Source organism: Gymnoscopelus microlampas, assembly GCF_963454915.1.
Source record: "Gymnoscopelus microlampas genome assembly, chromosome: 10".
NCBI lineage: Eukaryota > Metazoa > Chordata > Actinopteri > Myctophiformes > Myctophidae > Gymnoscopelus > Gymnoscopelus microlampas.
In genome coordinates, this window is record NC_139947.1 from 33,276,136 (window position 1) to 33,298,663 (window position 22,528).

The window sequence follows — 22,528 nt, forward strand, 5'->3', positions numbered from 1 at the left end:
TCATTACGGCTCCACAAGTTGACCGTCAACTGTACATGAAACTGAAAAGTAATGGCAAGTAGGGTGAGATGTACAGAGCTATATCTAAACGGTGGCAGACCATGCTAGCAGTCTCAGGAAAGAGAAGTCAGTCTTAGATCATATATTTCACTCTCTCCAATGTTATCTCCCCACCTAGAGTACAAACAGGTGTACAAATCTGTAATAAATCTAAACAGAAAGATAACGTCTCTTAAAGGGTCCCTGGTACCAATTATTTTTAAATGGGGCCCAATAAATTTAAATTTAAGGGTCTTTAACATGAATGAAAAACACTGTATTAGGCCAGATTAGTTTCAGAAAATGCGCTGGGGAACGTCGGCTAAAGACTGACTTAAAACAGCTTGGACTGAGTTGAATGTTATTTCAGAGTGTGCTGTCATGTCTATGAAAAAGTATTTTGGTGTTATTCTAACATTGACCTTTGCCTGCATATTTGCATGTCTGCCATTGGCTAGCAGTTCTGGTACATCCCCTAAACTGCAGGGACAGGAGCGCTGTAATTGGCTAGTTAGTAGTAGTATAGATCCAACAAGCCAGACGGACAGTGCCCGATTGGCTAGTTCCAGTCCACAGCCTCATGGGACACGTAGCCCATAACCTGGAGGGATGACGGCTCTGTGATTATTAATTGACAAACATGACATAGTTGTCATTTTTTTCAAGAAATATGACGTTGACTGGCCTAGAAGTATGCGAGACTACGGCCTAGTAGTATGCAAGAAAGACAGACAGAAGTGGCTATAACAATGCAGATGAAATTATCTCTCCACTGCAGGGTGAATAAACAAACTAATCATTCATTTTCATTGCTTTAATTTCAACTGCACATTTTTTACTGCACATCTCCAAAACATAGGGGATATAGAACAATACAGTAGTTATAGAAATGGAAGGCAAAGTTCCACACCAAAATAACAGAACACCTGACAAACACAGGGATAGTTTTTAACAATGACTTACTTGGTGACTAGGGCCCACTCTGATCTCCCCTTGTGTGCTGTTTAATCGCCTGAAAAATAGTAAAGAGATGACAAATTGAAACAATCATTTCCTTAGTAGCATTTCAGGTCCCACTCAGAGAAGTCTGACTGGGCAGGTGTGGCAGTTAAATGAACCCAGTAATTATATAAACACAATATCACAAATGAGTCCTGGAAAAAAGATGTGACAGTTCAAAGAATAGGAGAAAAAAACAAGAAACCAAATAGTCACGACTAAGAGACAAATTCAATAAATCTAAGAGCAGAGAGACAGATGAGATTCTCTCTGCTAAAACAAAACCATCTGCAGGGAATGAATTCCCTATATATTAGTGACAGCTAGTTACATTAGTGACAAGTAGTATAAAACCACATAAAACGTGTTTTATCTCGAAGAACAATGAGGTACATAGGAATACTCCTTAGAATACTCCTGGGGCCTAGCTAAGCAGAGCACATTTGCAGAGCTGATATTTTGAGGTGTGGTGATAAAACAGACTCCCCTAAAAAAGGGGGGAGAGGTTGGCTGCTGCTATGCTGGGAAGAGAACCTCCGAAATGGCTGCCGGTACAAATGTTGGTAGCCATAGCAACTGCAATTTAATAACAGTGTTCCGAATCTCCAGCTGCAGTGGATTAAAGAAAATGACAAGATGTTCCTTTTGAAAAAGCCTTTTCCCTCTGTTGCCTTGGTAACAGCGCCGATTTTCATACAGCCGAGTGCGGGGCGGCCCAGAAACTGTCAGTATGATTGGCACCCGGAGAAGCTCTCGCTTCCATCACGGGGACTGGCAGAGGAGACCTGGCTGAAACCTGAGAGGCCAGGTCCCTCCAGTCACTTTACAGTGCTCTAACCACAAGCCCTTTGACGGGTGCATATTTGAACCCCGTATTCCTCCCTCCCTTTCTCTGCCTAGTGCCTACACAGTCCCGCCTCCCCTCCAACTCTGACTTACAGGAGAGAGTTGTCAGAGGAATATTCCATACCGTCATAAAATATGGCTAACAGATGCGTGGCACAGACAGACCAACAGGCCAGCTTCTGATTCTGAACTTCAACTGGAATAGGTATGGTCAACCGCGGACAACTGAGATCGTTTGTTCAAGATATTTGTTCCAGCCCTGCATCAAATTCTTTGTTTAAAAACTAACCAGCTGTTGACCAGGACAAATCACATCAGCTGATGTCAGTTTTCAACAGGAGGAAAAGTCTGACTCCCAGAGGTGGTCGTCTAGGTCTAGTGTTACATTAAATAAGAAATGAAATATCTCCGCCAGGCCAGAATGGCCAGGAGGCGGAGATTATGTTTTCGCCCTTGTCGCCTACACTGACAGTAGGCCAAGAACCTCCATGCCAATTTTTTCAAATTGTCCTCCTGGTGGCGCCACTTGCCATTTTTGCCTATTACTCTTGAACTGAAGGTCATACAATAATTATTTTTCCTTAGGTTCCTTGGATCATGATATAACTCCCTATATAGGCCCATTCCTTGCCCAACAACATTTTCTGCCATTTTGCATTTTCTTCAAAACAACTTTTTTGCTACTACTACTCCTACAGATTTTCTCAAAAACACACACAAATCAGTACAAATTATTTATTGAGTAATGTGATCAAGATGTATCAGTAAGATTTTCCATATTCCATTCCGATTGGCTACGATTGCCTTCCAAAGTTTGGAAGAAATCCACAAACGCCTCTACACAACAAAGAGCTAAAGGCGATTTCACTTCCACCCATAGGGGGTTGTAAGTGCTAAAAATGTCACTATTTTTTCCCACTAAATTAAGCACAAATGTTCCCGCTAGTCATGTGACAATGACTGTCAAATAGGTTTTGATACCCCATATCGTAATTGCCTTCAAAAATGTGTGGTCAGGGCATATTTCTTTAAAAAAAGAAAAGAAAAAGAAACTGCCATATATCATGAATACAAGATCCTATATAGATCGCGTGTCCAAATCAACGCAATCTGTTGTACAAACTATTTCCCCCCGCAGCTTTCTCATGTCCTGACTGCTGCACCCAATAACTGACACAGCCCTGGGTAGGCAACCAGACCTGGCGAATATCTGAGCTCCATGGACACTATTTTCTGGCTGAGTTATTAAACTGTACAATTTTCATCAAATCTATTACAATTTGTGGAACTATAGACACAAAAATTATGACTTGTGTGGTGACAATTTCAGATGGGACATTTTCCTAGAGGCTGTAGTTTTTTAATACACCCATCAGGAGCATTTTTGTATTTTGACCATCTGAAATTCTTAAAGCTTATATTATAATATATATTATAATTGTATAGCATAAAAGTTTTTTGGGGGGGGAAATCACTACAATTACTCTAAATAATAATAAGTCCATAACCGTCATTTCCACCCACCGTCCATCCGGGCTATGGGACTGCAACCATGACTACAGATCCCATCGTCTACAAGGACTGTTCACAAAAGCTAATAAACAGCTTAAATTTGGGAAAAGTAGACTACATTAATATACAACTTTAATCTACATGAAAAAAGGTTATAATCAAGTAACAATAAATATATAATTTCTCCGAATTTTGGTAAGCAGTCCACCAAAATAGAAATGTGAAAATACTGAGTGTGTGTGTGTGTGTGTGTGTGTGTGTGTGTGTGTGTGTGTGTGTGTGTGTGTGTGTGTGTGAACATCTAGTCCATGTGTCCCTGTGGGAGAAACTTTCTATAACTGTGTTCCCGACAACATGCACTCGTCCAGGTCCTCAGTGAGCTTTGGCAGCAGGCTGTAAGAATGACAAATGAGGATGTGTGTGCAACAGAATAAGAGAACGCTGTCTGCAGACAGCCATGTTTTAGTCAGGCAAATCCTGAGAGCCAACTCGGACCGTCTACAAACAAATGGAATTCTGCACTGGTCCTGAGAGAGGAGGCAAAATGCAGATGTATTGCTGCAGAACAAAGCTACAGGTATGCATGATCACATAAAGACTTAGTCTACTGAATAGGCAAGGCACATAGAGTAAATGCATACAATACAGTTACAGTTGAATCTATATTACAAACAATGATCGTATTATAATAAAAACATAATTAATGAAGTTCCTTATTACAGAGGAGACATTGTGATGACACAAATGTATTATGTATATATTTATATTATTATATATATATTTATTAAACAATATACTTTGTATATTTTTGATTTATTAAACAACATACTGATATTATACTTTAAGCCAGAACTAAAGCATAGCCTTAATGACGTATATTCATTCAACCAGTTATGAATGATTAGTTCGTGGCTAAACGATGAGATATTACCTGGTTATTGTTACGTTGGTACATTTTTAATATACTCATATAGTGTGCTGCCTGGTACAATCAGCTCTCTGAAATCACACAACGCACGTCTGATAGTTCAGAAATAATACGAATTAGCCCAAAAAAATTGGAAAGCAATTTACAGGCCAAACTTATTAACCACTTAAACACCAGCATCCTTATTGTGGGGATTGGGGAAAGCTTTGGCTGAAAATAGCAAGATCTACAAGCTCACAACGCGTCGCGCTGCCACACATTGTGAGCTTGTAGATCAGCTATTTTCAGCCAAAGCTTTCCCCACATTAACCCCAAAACAGAAAATACACTAGTATTGAGCCCTGAGGGACTCCGGTTACCCACACGGGGTTGAAGTGGTTAAACCCAAACAACAACGTGACTGTCTGGTCAACTTTTTGTGTGCAATCAAAGCTAACCCCGCCCCTTCCATCAATTTCACCCAATCACTGCACGCAGGGTCTGTGGCACACTGACATAATTGTAGCACACAATAACACAGACTAGACTGATCTATTCACTAACATCCGAAATACACAGTCGTTTGCTAGACATGATCATTTTCTACGAGAGAAGGGACCCGAGCAGTTGTGCATGCCATGCATGAGGGTGAACAAAGCACACCGTAGCCCCGTAGTACGCCATGTCATCTCGACATGTAAACATGAGCACACAGGCTACTGCAAAATGGAGCCAGAGAGAGCATTCTCTCCCTGCATCTTAAATGTTCCTCATGCAACAATACAGCATATACATTCTCCGTCTCCGTGCAAAAAAACAACAACAATGCGGTTCATTGGACTGTATGGGGAAATAACATTTCGCGTGGCTTCTTCCGAATTACCTTTACGATAGCGTCGGTCAACGCGTTAAAGCCCCGTTTATACTTGGTTGCGCGCCGGTGTCGTGCTCAGTAAACAGCAGATCTACAAGCTCATTCGTGACGCGTGGTGAGCTTGTATGTCTGCTATTTACTGTATGCAACACCAGCATGCAACCAAGTATAAACGAAACGTAACGGTATGTGATCTGGAGGAGGGCAAGTCTGTCTATCGTTCAACAAGCGTTCCGTTCTCATGTATAACAACACAACCTAGCGACTCGGTTTCGTCTCGGGACAAAAGACGGTCGGTGGAAATAATGACATTCATTCAGGTATAGCTTGGCGAAACATGTTACAGTTTTTTTTGCCAGACGAGATGGAATGCGAGCCAAACGCATAAATGAAGACGAGTGAATGCTCTCCTTTAACCGCTAAGAGAAGAGGATAGAGCCAAACCTACCTCCGTGGACTGAACAAATCGTCCATTTCTGACATCGAGCTCTATTAAAAAGGCTGAATGATGACACTTTGTGTGTGTAACGCTCGTTGGAACAGAGACTCCCCTCTCTCTCTCTCCCACCTATGTGTAGGTGCTCAAAATGGAGAAGCACGCAAATGGAGAGAGAAGCACGCATTCGCTCACTGAGCCTGTGCTGTGACCTCAGCCCGCACGTCGCACAGCGTAGCCAGCAGCTTCTCTGCTCCACACACACACAGAGACGGCTGAGCATCAGTGTTGCCAGATTTGGTGAGAGAAATAAGCGGTAACAGCAGGATAGGTGGGCACTAGTAGGGACATATTGTATGGCCACCTCGATGTAAAATTGGCTATTTTTGTCCAAAATGTAAAAAAAAAAATATATATATATATATATATATATTGGAAAAATGGTCTTTGGTAATGTTAAGTATGCATGCTGTGAACATACATGGTACATCATTATCAGACTTAATTTTATCCTTCAACTTGTTGTTTATGCCCCAAAATGACTGGACATAAAGGTTTTGAAGCAATTTGTAGCAATTGTAGAAATATTAGACCTACATTGTCGAATGTTTAAGCATGTTCTAATCATGTATACTTTACTTTAGACCATTTAAAAATATATCTTTTTTTAAACATTTTGGGACAAAATAGACAATTTTACAACAAGGTGCCCAGATGTCCCTAGTGCCCACCTATCCTGTATCCAACTAAGCAACCAGGTGTATGATAATAACCAGGTATATGAAAACAAGCCCAAAAGAATCAACTAGGCCAGACATGAGCACTTTAAACCTATATATATATATATATATATATTGGCTATTTGAAAATAGCCGATCTACAAGCTCACAACGCGTCGCACCGATCTATTTTCAAAATAATCTTGTTTAAAAAAATGGACAAAAGTGGAATATTTTGTCCTATTTTAACAACAAAAATCTGGTACATGGGTCCCTGGCTGGCACAAAATATTTTCAGTCCGCAGACAAATACATATTAATTAATTTACTTGACATTTTTCATTTTCAAGTCCTTGACTTGAAACCACTGATATTTACAAGCAACTTTACAGAAAAACAAGCCCAAAGTTGCTTATAATAAGCAGACATGGTAACACTGCTGAGCATGACCACGACCTTACACACACACAGGCTGGATACGGCTGCATTCATCTCTCCTCGTATGTCTGCACCATAATAAACAAGGCTGAATTTGCAAGGCTGCAGACACAGTGCTCGGCATACCAAACAAGCAGCGAGGAGGAGGGCAGTGTTGCCAGGTTTTTAGAGAGAAACAAGCAACCAGGTCTAGAAAAATAAGCCCCAGAGAAGCAACTAGGCTACATGAGCACTTTAAACCTATATGCATTGGATATTTGAAAATAGCAGATCTACACAACACGTCTGCGTTGTGAGCTTGTAGATTTTCTATTTAAAAAAGAATCTTGGTAAAAAAAGTGAAACATACCTATTTATTTGAGGATCCTTGTCATGAAAATGTTTGAGAACCACTGGTTTAAACAACATTAGGAATCAAGCCCAAATAAGCAACTACACTTTAGAAACAAGCCCAAAAAACCCCTGCAACCCGAAACTATCAATATTTACAATCAACTTTACAGAAAAATAAGCCCAAAGTCACTTATAATAAGCAGACCTGGCAACACTGGCAGCGAGGAGGGAGGGAGGGAGGGATGGATGGAGGGGCAGCCAGACTGTGATTGAACGGAGCCCCGAGGTGGGGGGTTCCTAACTAGCAACATTTGGGTATGCATAACAGGGACTACTGTCACCTCTGCAACAGCCAGTAGCAATATACATGCATATTATGTATGTATAACACTCTAATACGGGTAATTGTGCTAATTGCCAATTATGCTTGTGCAGATTTTTTTTTAAACGTAATCCATCATGGATTTACAGCACAAATGAAAAAGTGCAATGACATACTTAAATGTAGCTTGATTATTGTGAATAATATCATGTGTGCAGGGTTAGTGCAACTGTGCAAACATATTATACAACAACAAGAGACCCACCCAAATAATCTAAATTGTCTACTGTGGTTCAGAATTTGGCTAGTCTCGCGTCACCAGACAACTATTCCACAATCTCTGAATGCTATATAGAGTCTGGAACTCCACTTCCCGAAAGCTGTACAACGGAAGTTGTTCAGACCGGAAAGACATTCGACCAATCACGACGCGGTGCCCGCGGACCTGTAGTCCCAGTGGAAACAGAACCGAGGCGGAAGCATAGTCATAGGAGCGGTAGATTCATGTTATTTGTGCGAGGATTGTTTATCACAGAAAACTGAGAAAGGTTTCATGGAATTAACGCCGAAAAAACTGTGAAAGAAGACACTAGTAGACATAAACGATGTTTATGAGATTCGTTGATTCCAGTCGGACTCCTTTGCGCCACTGCACAATGCTAAAACGGAAGTGGGTATAAAATTGACACAGGTAGCACAACTATGCATGGAAGGTGTCAAGGAGTTCAATGGCAACTTGGGAGAGATTATCACAACGGCTGACACACTGATGAGTAAATGTCAGTTAGTTCCCAAGGCCATTGGTTCTCAAAGTGGGGTCCGGGGACCCCCAGGGGTACTTGAGGGGGTTCCAGGGGGTCCCCAGCTAAATGATGGATAGGAACCAAATGGACCCTTATGGGTCTGTAACTCTGAGAGTGTACAAATGGAACCAAATGGACCCTAACGGGTCCATTTGGTTCCATTTGTACACTCTCAGAGTTAAGTTAACATTGATTTTACACCATGAATTGGGGTCCCAGAGTTGAAATGCCATTAAATGGGGGTCCGTAGCCCTAATGCATGTCAAACTGGGGGTCCTTAAAATGTATCTTTTCAAATGGGGGTCCGCGGGCTAATAAGTGTCCATTTGGGGGTCCTTGACATGGAAAAATGTTGAGAACCACTGCCCAAGGCCACACTGTCATTCAACAATAAAGTATCAACAGCTGATGGATACTCAAGTCAATGCATTATAGGCACATTTCCGTTTTTACATTTCAAACATTTTTGATTAATTCAAAAATAGCGAAAAGAGCAGATCTACAAGTTCACAACTCACTATTTATCGTACAGCACAGTACATACTGTAGCAGGGCTAAAGCGGTTACAGAGAGAGAGAGAATACAGAGAGGTTGAGATAATGAAGTAGGGACGACCTGATAGCCAAGTAGTTGGGTTGAAAGCTCTCAAAGTCACTCTTTTGGCACAAACAAATGCAAACAAAGCTGATTCTGAAAATGCATAACATCACCAAACCCAGTATGGCATTATCTTTAAATAAAACTGTAAACCTCATGTTGATTTAGCTATTTGTAGAAAGGAAATCCGTACTGGATCCACAGGTCTGAATCTTCAAATAGTCAAATCAACAGGAAATTGACGTTTTAAAAAAATCATAATGATAATGCCGTACTGGTTTTTGTGATGTTATATACTGGCAAAATCTGCTTTGTTTACGTTCGTTTACGTGCTGAAAGAGTGAGAGCAGTTTCACTGTATGTAAGTCAGTGGTTCCCAAACATTTTAGCTCAAGACCCAAAAGAGTCCCCAGGAACCAGAGTCCCCAGGAACCAAACTAGTGAAAATAGACTATCTACAAGCCGATTGTGTCCGGGTAGCTCAGTCGGTAGAGCTCTCGCCTTCAGACCAAAAGGTCATGGGTTCGAATCCCGGGCACCGCCAACTCAGCGCATGAGTAGCACGGCTTGGGTGCGGCAAGTCGTGCGGTAAGTACTGGGAGCTGAGGATAGGTGTGGCGCTCCACCTCAGCAATCCATCTCCCAGGGGTCTAGCGCATTGTAACAGGGACAGACTCCTGCGTGTTACTCGGCTGATACCGACAATAAGCCACCTCCCGACCTACTTACGAGCTTGTAGATCCAGATGCCATTTTCACATCTTATTAAAAGTATTTTTTCCCCTCTAATTAATGGATTTCCCCCCTTTTTTAATGGAATTCTTTAGAAAAAAACCTTTTAGTTTTTAACTTAAAAATGTTTTTTGAATTTGTGGGAATTTTTTTGAAAATCTTTTGAAATAATTAAAAACAAAATGTAGGAACCAAAAAGGGTTATTTACTCACGACCCATAAAAATTGTTCCGCGACCCACATATGGGTCCCAACCCACTGTTTGGGAAACAGTAATGTAAGGCAATGAGGAGGCTATTTTTGGATTATCAATTTCTAATCAACAGTCAGTGTAATGGAGCAAGATATCTTGCCAATTGGACTAGTTACATCATATTTTGTAGTGATATCGGTTCCTGTTTTCTGTGTCGTACTTAGGTTTACTTTACAGTTGTCCTTTTATTTTGTAGTTATGTTCCTAGTGTTTTCTGTTTGCCTTAGTTGTTGCTACCTGTGTTGTCTCACCAGTCTGTAATTTTGAGTTCACCTGTGCCTAGTTAGTCATGTGTCTATTTAACACTGGGTCGGCACCATGTGTTTTTTTTCTCCAATATTTAAAGAGATACATTTTTTAAATCTTTCAAAATACAATTATAAAGTCAAAGGAATTCCAGAAATGTAAAAAACCTAAAGTCCTATAGTCTCCTAGAAACACCATGCAACTGCTGAGGAGAGGAACTGTTTCTATCCTGATAATGATATATTGTTTAAAATTAAAAACATTCAATCCCTCTTTCACTGCGCGTGGCCTAGGAAAATGGCAGGTAATTTGTGTGTGTGTGTGTGTGTGTGTGTGTGTGTGTGCATGGTTTGCTATTAAACCTTTTACAGTGAGTTGGCCTAGACGTATTTTGTATCTTCTGTTTTACTTTAATTTTACTATTATCAAAGTAACAATAATGCAATTTCATAATAACTAAAAGGTAAGTAAAACGACCCTTATGTATTTGAAATCACTGCTATGAGAAAGGAGTCAGAGCAAAGGTATCATATAGGTTCACGTCAACAAACCATGTCCGTATCCACTCTAGACTGGATATGAAAAATGCAAGTGAAATGATTCAAGGCTAGGTAGGATACAGGTCATATTTGTCAGCTTATTCTGTCACTGAAGACATCTGAATAGAAAGGACTCCCTTCCAAGGCTAGTGTCCGGTAACAGGGCAAACATTAGTCTATCCAAAGCCAAAACTAAGCTACAACTTACCACTACATGTTTTCTCAAGTTCAAAGTTGAGATCTGAAATGTCCACACTTAGGCAGACAATGATGGCAGCTGATGAGATAGGTGTTCTTTTTGGTAGTTTGTAAGGTAAACATTATCCGATTTCGAATTACACGCCAACGGCATTGTTTCAGGCATTGTTGAAGTCCACTCATTTATTAGTGTGTGTTCCGGTGTAATCACTGTGCTGTTGTGTGTATTGCCATCATGAGTTTGTGTGTTGTCATGTGATTGCCTGGCTCCGTTTGATTGGTGAAACAGAGTCAAACATAGCTAGTGGCTACTGAGTCATGTGACAGACCCTGGCCTATGTCTCTCTCACAGAGTTGGGTAAGTTTGTTACTCAGGAGGATAATAAGGTACAAGTTGCTTATTACTCCTTTAAATAGCAATAATATGACATTAATTATTACTTATGTATGTAGGTATCAAGAGTAACTAGTTTCATTCCAAGTTATATTATTATATTACTTAAGCTACCCAATCCCCCCAAATAGGGATCTACAATACAATCTATTTAGAACTGAATCCACTTTGTTGGAACAATAATTAGGAGTCACCGATGAGCCAAAAACAGCCCGATATCCTTTTTCTGCGTATTCCACATATTGGAACAATACTACTGGATGAGTAAAAAATCAACCAAACAGCAGAACTGCACACATTGCAGCCTCTCGCACCTGCCATTGCAGATTCTTCAACAAATATGACAAAGTTTGTGTCAGCAAAGTTTACAATGGACAAAAATACTCAAAAATAATGACAATACTTCCAAGTGTTGATTTCCTCTCTTCTCCCTCATGATCCGCCATCCTCCCTAATCTTATTAACCACGGACAGACCTTTCCTGACCTGAACGTACACGTTACTTCATACTTTTGCTAAATCTACAAGCTAACAATGCGTTGTATCGCAACATGTTGATAGCTTGTAGATCTGTTATTTTTTCACACGTGACAACCTCCTACTATGGCGCTTGACTGGGCTCCTCTACACAGCTCGACTGACTCATACCGCGGCTCATAGACAAAGAAGAGATGAGAGTGAAGTCTCGATCAAAAACAAATCTCCCTAATTGTAACGCAGTAACGGAGCATTACTTGTATATAACTAATATTACTGTTTTGGCAATTGTAATAAGTTACACTGCTCGTTACTGAGAAAATATTACAATAATGTATTATTTGTTAACACATTACTGCCCAACACATTACTGCTAAACATGATGTGACATTTGCATAATGTTTTCTTTTGCAAAAATAGTTTTCAGATTGTAGTTTTTAAACAAAAAAAGTTTGGAAACGTACCTTCGTTCGATTATTTCTCCCCTTCAATAATACCAATTGGTATTGCAGTTTATGTTGTTATCGTTGATTAGTCACTTTTACAACGAGGTTTAACATGTAAGGATCGTGCAATCTTGGAATGAGCAACACAGCTAAACGTGTGGTAGCGCCCCCCAAAGATTTGCCAAAATCCCCCAATATGCTTCTGTTGGTATTCGCTCTCGTTTTGAGCGACCCGCCAGCAAATTATGATTCCAAACTTTTTTTGAGGAGTTTATATCAGGGTGCAAGGACGCTGGTGGCAATTTTACAACATATGGTGAAAACTTACGCATTTGTGGCACCCTCTATATGCAGAAGTGAAAGTGCCTTTGGAGGCATAGAGGTTTTTTTGGTAAGAAATAGACCCCTCACACAAAAATGTTAAGCTTATCACAGGCAAACCGAATGGATTAACAAAACCCTGTTTGATGGTCATTGTCACATGACTCACAAGACCATTAGAACTTCATCATGTTTCCGCAACAGTGACATTTGTAGCATTTTTTGGTGCTCCCTATGTGTGCAAGTGTAATTGCTTTAGGCTCTATGCTGTTTAGAGGTACCTCAATGTGTGATTCAAATTTGTTGTAGATTGGACGCTGCGTTCATGATTTTGGGCATTCCCTCTCACAAATTCTGTATAGCCAATTGGAATGGAATATAGAAAATCTACATGACTCCAGAGATAATGGACACAATCTGTAGGAGTATTAGTAAAAACTGTTTTGAAGAAATTGCAAAATAGCGATAAATCTATGGTTGTGATCCAAGGAATCCTGGGTAGTTTTTGTTTTGTAACACACACACACACACACACACACACACACACACACACACACACACACACACACACACACACACACACACACACACACACACACACACACACACACACACACACACACACAGGTGTGTCGGCCTGGCACAGATAACACTTTCTGAATGGGAATTCTCTAGCATTCCTAGAATAACATCCCGATCACTGAAATCATGAATAAAAAGTGTTCACCACTGACCCGCCCCAATACTAATTTTGAATTAAGCTGATCTAAGATTTTGCTGTGTGATTTGAAGCGTCAGAAGAATAATCCTCCCAGTAATAAAGCCTGGAGGTTATCCCGACTCATTTCCCACAGTTAAGACACAAACATGTCATTGTTCTTTTTTTTGTTTAGTTTTAAGTACGGATAAGCATGCCTGCAGCAATGATGAGCATAGCGGTATCATTAGGTGAAGCACTGTGAAGTGACTGGTCCAGTATTTATGGCCTGAGGGAAGTAGGGAGGCAGCTGTAGCAGTGGAAGTGATTAAACTGAGTGTTTCTTACCTGGTCTCCGGGTTATATCCCAGTATATAGAAGAAGGAGTCAATTCGGGCTTTGAACTCCCTGGCAGCAAAAATGTCAGAGAAATGGGCAATATTGCATTTTCCCCTGTGAGAGAAGAAAGGGAAAACAAGCCTAATTAGACTACAAACTAGCACTGATAAAAGCCATCATAGCAGGAGCAGCGGCGTATTTAATTAGAAGCTCTCAGGGGTTTGTCTATTGAAGGTGACAAATCCAGCAGCAGGTATCTAGTGCCTGTCAGTGCCTGTTGAGTTTGCTGTGAGGGATCAGACTCTAGCTACAGAGCCTGTAAACACCAGCTGAACCTGTCAGCCCTGCCTCATCTGCTGCAGTTGAAGTGTGGCAGACAGACGCTGCAGAGAACTTGGACAGGTATTCAACCTGTGTGCCCGTCTCCCTAGATGTGATTACCACCCAATGAGCCAAGAGGCCTGGGACTCCCGAGCACATCTTGATACCATTCCTTGTTTCCAGCAGCCCCAGTGTCTGGGTCTATCAAAATAATAGGCATCACAGGGGTCTGGAGCAAGGCCTTGCCGAGAAACACTACCTTCCCCTGGCAAGATGAAAGGGAAACGGGGGAGAGCGGCCCCTTTGGAGAGAGCTACGGCTGCGGCATTACAGCATCCCACTGGAATTCCCTCCCGTTTATCTAAAGCCTCAAGACGAAGTCAAATCAAAGGGGTTCTCTATGCAGGGAGAAGTTGCAGCTAATTTGCCCTGAAATCAGCGGTTTCTGTAAGACACTGTGCTGAAGACCCGCTGTTGCACTAGTCACACATGGTTTCAGTTAAGGGGAAGGGAAGGTGGGGAGGTGAGAGGAAAGGGGGGAGTCGCCAGGAATGGATCAAGAGAGAGGAGATGAAGGGACGGAGGGAGGAATCACATGTGCACAGAGGAGAATATCTGGTTTCAGACTGAGACAATAATTATGCCTGTCCTCCCTTTTTCCTTGTGCTAGGCATAGCAAGTTACAGTGTGATTGCTATCAGTGTGACTGGGTGGCAATTAGGGCTGGGAACGTTTTTTCCTTCAGCATTTAGGTGCTCAGATATCTTGGCCAAAGCTAGGGATATAAAGCTACTAGACTGAGTGTGTATGTTTGTATGTTTGTGTGTAAGTGCGTTTACCTAAGAGCAGCAGCATGGTATGTATCCAAAATGTCGGAGATGAAGAGTTCTCGAGTCTTAATCACTGAGTCTGTGATGACCAGCTCCCGGCCAGTATCTGGGATAAGACAGAGGAGAACAAAAAGCACATGTCAGACAGAATACATAGCTAAGATGACCTAAACACCAAGTATTCACATATACTAACAAAACCACAGTGCAGCATACACTCAAAACAGCAATGTGCTTGAACGGAGGTCAACATTATGCCATGTAATTCAATAAAGCCAATAAAGTGTTGTCCCCTGACGAAAGGACATAATGTTCAGTTCCCAGGTGAAATGACCCATGTGGAGGTTAAGGCGCATCAGCAGAACAGCGTATGAGCCAGGACTCATTGGTGACAAATGACCAGAGTTGCGGTGTGCTCTGGCCACGGCGTCCCCCCTTGTGACATCAATTCTAATAATCCAGAGTCTCAACGCACTGAAAGGACAGACTGCAGATACCGGTGTGCCGTACCGAACTGAAAGCACTCGTGTATCAGGCAGAAACAACATGTGTTGGTGTGTTCTTGATAACCTTGATGACACACCGGCAAGGAGCCCTTTTTCACTAACACCTGTGCTGAATTGCTAATGTCAGGTCCAGGTGAAATCGGAGTTGAGAATACACATTGTATCTGCTTACAATGTTGTTATAGTGCGATTTTAGTAGCGATCGGATGTGGAAAAGCGTGTTGACGCATGCGACAAATGGTCTGCGACTGCAGATATGAATAACATAAATAACATTTAACAACATACTGCAGGTATATGGGGTATGGTGTGTATAAATGTGGTGTATGCTTGTGTTTGACCGTAACTGATAGCATATACTTTGTGTATTCATGGGTATATTTGTTCTCCCTGTCACCTATTACTGCTGAACTGAGTTTGAATAGAACCACTGTTTGGGGGAAATTACATTCCAAACAGGCCCTGTTTGAGAAACATGTCACACCACAAGTATCGTTATCCTGATAAAATTCCGCTGATAGAATGCAAACAGCGAGGTGCTTCCTACTACTCCAGCAAACACCAAGTTTGGGGGAATATTGGGTTCAAAACCTCCAAGAAGTTATGCCAATAACACACAATTAAATGTGCTGTAAACTGCAAACAATCTACTCTAACCGACACCTTGTTCAGATATTTATTTTTTTGTAAAATCCACAAAGGTGATGAGCGTAGCGGAACTGCATGTGTCCGTACAAATACAAACTATGCTGATGATAATATTTCCTCCATCTTATCCACCTGTATCTCTATGGGGTGGTATAGAGACTCGAGAGAACAAACTTCGCTGCAAATCTCCTCGTTTTAGTGTGCTTTCAGCTTGAGATCAAACCCTTATTTTGCCAGATGATCTGAAAATGTGTCAAAAATGTAAGGGGGGAGGGGTTAGGGGGGGTTAGTGAGCGACAGTGTTAAGTGTGTGAATGTGTGCGACAAGTCCATTTTCCTGCTGCTGCTGTAGAGAGTGTGCATGAGCTCAAGGCCCACATGACACAGCAGGGCTTTTCAAGTGCTAATAACCTGCAGTCTGGCGTATAAGAGTGTTACCCGGGGAACAGAAAAGAGCTCTGGGATTGGTTCTGCTGTCTGGGACACTATGTGCACTGGCTTCTGTTTGAGATGCAGTTCACAGCTATCTCTTATATCCCCCACAATCTGGTGAGCACAGGCAAGGCTGGCACACAGCTTGTGTGTGTGCGCGGGCGTGCATGCATGCGTGCACCTGCATGCATCCATGCAAGTGTTTGACAGAAAAATTAAGTGTCGCGTCAAAGAGGAAGCACGCGTGCCAAATGTATTTACTTTGTGTGTATGCGAGTGTGTGTGTGTTTACACAGGTACACAAGGCTGCCTCACCATTCTCGTTGTTGCGATCCTGCACCAGGTGTTGGTAGACAGAGTCGGGGACCTCCGATTGGCGGTAGTACCATTTCACACTCATCAGCAGATGGTCCCGTTTACTCTGCAACACATGACACAAGGTGGAGAGAGAGAGAGACAGAGTGAGTGAGGACAGGAAAAAAGCGGCGAAGAAGAAAAAAATACCCCCTCCCCTCCTATAAAATAAACAGACATCATTTGTTTGTTAACGGCGTCACAAATTGGCCTCTTGGCAAACAGAGCCCGGCACAGGCGTGTTGTTTATGATTCACGCCGGCTGATGCCAGAAAGCCCGCAGTGAAACCAAGTCAATTAAAAAGGGATTGTGCAGCATTTAGAGCCTTAATAAAGTAAACAGGGAGGAAGGCGGTATGCAGAAATAAAATCTGGAGAGCAGGGAGGAACAGGGAGTTGCTCCCACAAAGCCTGCAGTCTCTCTGCCTGGACATCTTTTCACCTCATGACGACACTCAAGTGGATCCATTAAGTGATTTTGACATGCTGACAGCTTTTACAAACCCACAAACTAGTTCGCTCTCTCTGAGGTACAATATCCTCTGTGTGCACCTTGGCTTTTTCCACTTGAGGTCTTTTGAGCGCTGCCATCCACTGGCCTTTTGATGTAATGCAGGTAAGCGAGGGCCTGCAGTTGTAGTATGTGACCAGCAAGTGGCAGCACTGAGGCAAGGGGAAGAGAGAGCTTCCAGGGCCAGTCAAAGGGGAAAGAAAAAAGAAAAAAAAACAGAAAACACAGACAGAGACAGAGAGAAAGAGAGAGTGAGGGAGGGAAACAAATAGGAAACAGTAGAAGCTAAGGCCAAAGCTGGGGGTGAGGGATGAAAAGGGCAAAACACTGTTTTCATTCCATGACATAAAATATTTATTGTGTCTTCACACAAGTCCAGCTGACCATCAGCGTGCTTTAATAGAACATTAAAGGGAGCGCTGTTGCCCACAGCACTCATTAACAAGGCACCACTGCACGACACAGCCTGTGTCACTCACTGAGCCACTAACACCAAGAACAACAATAACACTAAAACAAATACTATCACCAACACTAACACCAAGAACAACACTAAAACCAATACCGACACCAATACTAACACTAAAGCAACATCTAAAACCAACATTACACCAACAATAACAACACTAACGGCCTCAAGCTGTCATGTCCTGACATCTCTTGACAATGTCAGGAGATCAGATGGGGCGACGTCAGTGAGGTCTCATATTTAAAGTTATTTACAGTCTACAGCTGACAATCAGCTGATGGCACTGTTCTGTGCTGAGCCTGCATGACAAGAAATAAATATACCATACTGGGAGAATACATGAATGACTGTTATGTTATAACCTACCCCTCACAACAAGGCTGTAATGCATGCAGCTCTTTGCATTGTTTGTTAAACAAACTCAAGCAGCGGGCGGGGATTTACAAGTGAATTTGTTTGTCTGCAACACTGACATGGACATTAAATGTGACATTCCTTTTTGCCAGAAGTGAGTGTGTTCCATGAAATTATTCTGTCTTTGAAGTGTCAGTATTTCTATGAACGAATGGTTTCTCTCTCCCTCTCTCACATAAAACTCACTACAGGTGCTGTATCAACAATTACAAATGAAAAGACGTCATCTTATTATCAACCGTGACATTCTTTTGCCAGAAATAAGTGTTTCTTCCAAATGTTGCAGGATGAAATCGGTCTGCAATAGCAGGTACGGCAAGCACAAAGCAATCTGTAGTGCATGACTGCTGGAGAGATGTAGGCAGCAACATTTGACTTGACTGCAGTTCTTTCTTTTTGTGTGTGGCTTTTCTATGCTTTAACCACATGAAAGTCACTATTCCGGTGTGAACATTCGTCAAAAATAGCTGTACTAGATCAGCCACTTTCAGCGAATAGATTTGGTGAAGAGGGGAAAAAGGAGCATACCAAGTACAGAGCCCTGGGGGACCCTGGTGAACTAAGTATATAGGGTTTAAGTGGTTAATTAGATAGTACAGTATAGAGAGACAGGAAACGTAGGGCAGAGAGAGAGCAGTGGAGATATGCAAGACATGACGGGAGTTGGATTCTAACTTGGGTCCTGGCTACTCACAAGGAGCATATGGTCAGTGAACTATCTGGCTGAGCCACCAGGCACCCCCAGGCCTGACTGTTTAGCTAATAGCTGTGGTTGCTTGCGTGCGCGTGCACTATGTGCTTAGCACACCGTGTAGAGGAGCATGAGGTCAGTGTAAAGATATTTAAAGCCTTTGGAGTACTTTGTTCATTTATGTCATGGGGGGGGGGGGGGGGGGGCTGGTTGAACACATGCAGCCAAGCAAATCATCACCTCCCTGAAACCCCCCCCCCCACCCTACCACCCTGTTTCGGCACTCTCAATCCCCTCTTCACTATTTACTCTCGATAAAACCCTCTGATACTCCATACCACCCTCCATTTTCTAGGTTTCTCCCTGTGCTCTCCCTCTCTCCAGCAGGGTGTGTGTGTGTGTGTGTGTGGGGGGGGGGGGGTTACAATCTCCTAAAAGCAGTCAATCAGACCTTCATGCTCTGCTCTGTTCGAACCTTGTGCATGCACAGTTAAATCCTCTCTGAGAGTATAAAAATGGTTATGGGAGGATTTCATTGTGCACACGCACGCACGCGCACACACACACACACACACACACAAGGGGACCAGAGGGTTTTTGCATATACTAGCTAGTAGCTATACTATTCCGCAAACAATGCAGAACAGCACACACGCAGGCACGCGCACGCAGGCACACACACACACACACACACACACACACACACACACACACACACACACACACACACACACACACACACACAAAGAGATGTGCACAATGACATCATGTTTGCTCTCCCTCCCTCCAAACTTCTCGCCAAACCTTCCCACACAATAAAATCCAAAGTGTTAATGTATCCATTTGTATACTCAGAGTTGACATGTAAGACTTGACAGTGTAACCTCTGGTCTGTCCAGACAGAGTACAGAGAGACTGCTGTTGTAGAAAGACGAGGCTGTCTGCCGTGGCAGCAGCATCACAAGTAGTCATCCACTGCTTCTACATAATTAATGCTTTTAGGAGATTGTAAACGCTGCCAGCGCAATACCTGAACATCTAATTTTCTGCCTGTAAAAACCACAAAATCAAAGGGGATTTCAGAGAGCTGTAACACAGAGGCTATGTGCTTAATGCAAACAGGCAGACACAGGCGCGCACATACTGCCTCACACACGCACACGCGCGTCATTCACAATCCCACACAATTTCCCTCAAAACCCAAAGACCTGACAGACTGAAGTGAAGGCTGAGCGTTAATCAAGTAACATCAATATCCTCAATGTTACAGAGTACTTGCTGCTCTCCAGAGCAGATTGCTATTCAAAAGCCCACAGCGGAGATAAGCCCTCTCAGGCAGCAGTGAGAGGGAGAGACGGGAAGAGAGAACAGAGGGAGGCAGAGTAAAAGAGGGAGAGGGGGGAGAGAGAGAGAGAGGGAGGGAGGGAGAGTACAAGAGCCAGAGAGCCACAGTGCTGAATTGATTAGGGACAATCCATGCTGCCTGCAGAGCAGTGTAGAGCCATGCTCGGCACGATGTCGGCCATCTTTGTCTGTCCTGCCAGAGGCTACACAAGCCCCGTGCCCTCCTTCTCTTGCTCCCCGAGCGGCCTAAAACCCTGGGAATACTGCTCTGTGTAGACACGCCAAAAGACTCACTGACCAACTGCTGAGGGGGAGAGAAGGGAGGGCGGGAAAAGAAGGATGAAATGAAAATTAAGTGTAGAGAGGACATACGAAAGGAAAAAAACGGAAAGAAAGAGAGGAAGAGCAGAATTATTGTGGGGGGGGGTAAACCTTCTCATTTCCTCAGCCTTGAAATTACAACTATCCTCCTCCTCCTCCAGTGGAGCCCCTTGGGTATGAGGCTAGCCCTCCATTCATTCAGCAGATATAAATCTGAGAGTCATGCTTTAGGGCTGAGCACAATAGTCGCCCCCCCGCTCCATCCCTCCGGTGGCTCAGGCTGCCCTATGGCATTCCTGGGCACACTCATCAGACGGTGTGTGGGGGTGGGTGGGGGGTAAGGCTAGAGACACTGCCCAACTGACTTTTCAAATACTGCTAAACATTTAATATAAGTCAGCTATGTGTGGACCAATGAAAACCTTGAATGAACAATTATTTCAACATACATTGGGGGGGGGGGGGGCGGGGGGACATAACCTAGTCATTCAATCACGTTCTAAATGCATCCAAGACATAGACTAGGTTACGCCTAGAGTAGTGTCAAGGCAATTAATTCTGCCTGGGAAGTGGGAATGCCCCCGATTCAAGCTAAAGGTGGCTGGCCCCTTTGGCTTCCATAATGGCCATGCAGTTTCCCTTTGTGAGGCTGCTTGTGTGTGCAGTCAACTCTGGAGGCTGGCCCCTGTGTAGGACCACACCACCACAAAGACAGGGGAGAGAGGAAAATACAGGGGGCAGGCTTTCTCTTTAAATGGGAGAGGCTTTAAATGTGAAAAAAGGGGGGGACTATGTTCTGTAAGGGATGAAGTGGACTAGTGGAGGGGTACATACTTAAAAATGTACTGTTTGCGGGATTAATTCCATGTTTTAAACTAAGAGGGTGTGAAATCCAAGCAAGAGCATCGTTTTCCTTTTAATGCAATGGCATAAAGAGAGAATGAGCCAACGCTAAACCCCTCCCCCTTTCCAAATCTCTCATTGGTGGGGAGAGGATATTGACAGAGGCAGCGACCAACCCCAACCTTCTAGTGGATCACTGCTAGGCTAACCCAACCCCCCGCTCCGTTAAACTGCCCCCCCCCACCTCACCCCCGACAACATGGCCGTGAGTCTTTCGTCAAAAACCCTGGCCTCGGAGATAGAAAAAAAGAAAAGAAAAACAAGGGATAGTTCTTACAACCTGTAACCCTTGAAGCACATGCCACCCCCCCCCCCCCCCCACCCACCCCTTACTCCGTACTGTAACACTAGAGATCTGCTTTAAACAGATCCAGACCCCCTTGCTCCCACACCGCAGGCCCCCGGTGCACCTCGTTAACAGGAAACCACTGTTTATTTTCCCCGCTTTTCAAACACTCTCCCCTTCCTTCACTAACCCCACTGGTGACCCTCCTTTCTCTCTCCTTCTTTCCATCCTTCACGCCCTCCCTCCCTCCCTCCCTCCCTCCTCAGTCCCACTGGTGACATCAGCACTACACAATCTATGATTTCCTTCAGGAGGTGGTGGACAGCAGGAAGGAAGGAAGGAAGGAAGGAAGGAAGGACAGATTCCGAACACTGATGAAGGAGAAGAGAGAGACAGAGGGAGAGAGGGAGGGAGGAGGTCAAACGTAAGAGGCAGGCGGTGTCAGTCAGGAATGGTAGGCAGCCCAGCAATGCTAGCAGGTTGCTAAGCTAACAGCTAAAGCTAGCCTACGCCCTCTGGGGCAGTGTGTGTGTGTGTGTGTGTGTGTGTGTGTGTGTGTGTGTGTGTGTGTGTGTGTGTGTGTGTGTGTGTGTGTGTGTGTGTGTGTGTGTGTGTGTGTGTGTGTGTGCGCGTGTGCGCGCGCGCGCATATGTTTGAACGTGATAGACAGGAGGTTGGTAGAGGTGTCAAATGGACAGACAGGGGCACGTAGTGCCAGGGAGGTTGGATTGAGGGTGATTGTTGTGTGTATGAGTAGGGTGGGGGGTGAGGGTGGGGGCACTAGCTAAGAACAAAAGGCTGATTGTAGCGTTGGGAGGCAGAGATGGGATCTGGGAGGACTAATCTACTGCTCCCACATGATATGATTAGAGAGGGGAGGCAGGAAGAGCTGGCTGGGAGGATGACATACACACGTGCACACGCACCACAGACGCACATCCACACTCATAAGCACAGGCACACACAAGCAAATGTGAACACTGCTCAGATACACACACACACGCGCTTGCACACACACAGGCACACATGCTC

At 43.4% G+C, this 22,528-nt stretch overlaps 1 protein-coding gene across 6 annotated transcripts in view; it reads right to left on the bottom strand.

Annotated features, from left to right (window-relative positions):
- rerea (arginine-glutamic acid dipeptide (RE) repeats a) overlaps positions 1-22,528 on the bottom strand; it is a 174,532-nt gene that overhangs the window by 33,622 nt on the left and 118,382 nt on the right. For 4 of the 6 annotated variants that reach the window (XM_084070209.1, XM_084070210.1, XM_084070211.1 and 1 more), the window contains 4 exons: positions 16,519-16,624; positions 14,627-14,723; positions 13,476-13,580; positions 1,003-1,051 (listed from right to left, as the gene is read on the bottom strand). In XM_084070209.1, the coding sequence (XP_083926335.1) occupies positions 1,003-1,051; positions 13,476-13,580; positions 14,627-14,723; positions 16,519-16,624 (357 nt within the window). Of the gene's footprint in view, positions 1-1,002; positions 1,052-5,625; positions 5,708-13,475; positions 13,581-14,626; positions 14,724-16,518; positions 16,625-22,528 lie in introns of those variants that run through there. The other 2 variants (XM_084070213.1, XM_084070212.1) reach the window with 1 other exon arrangement.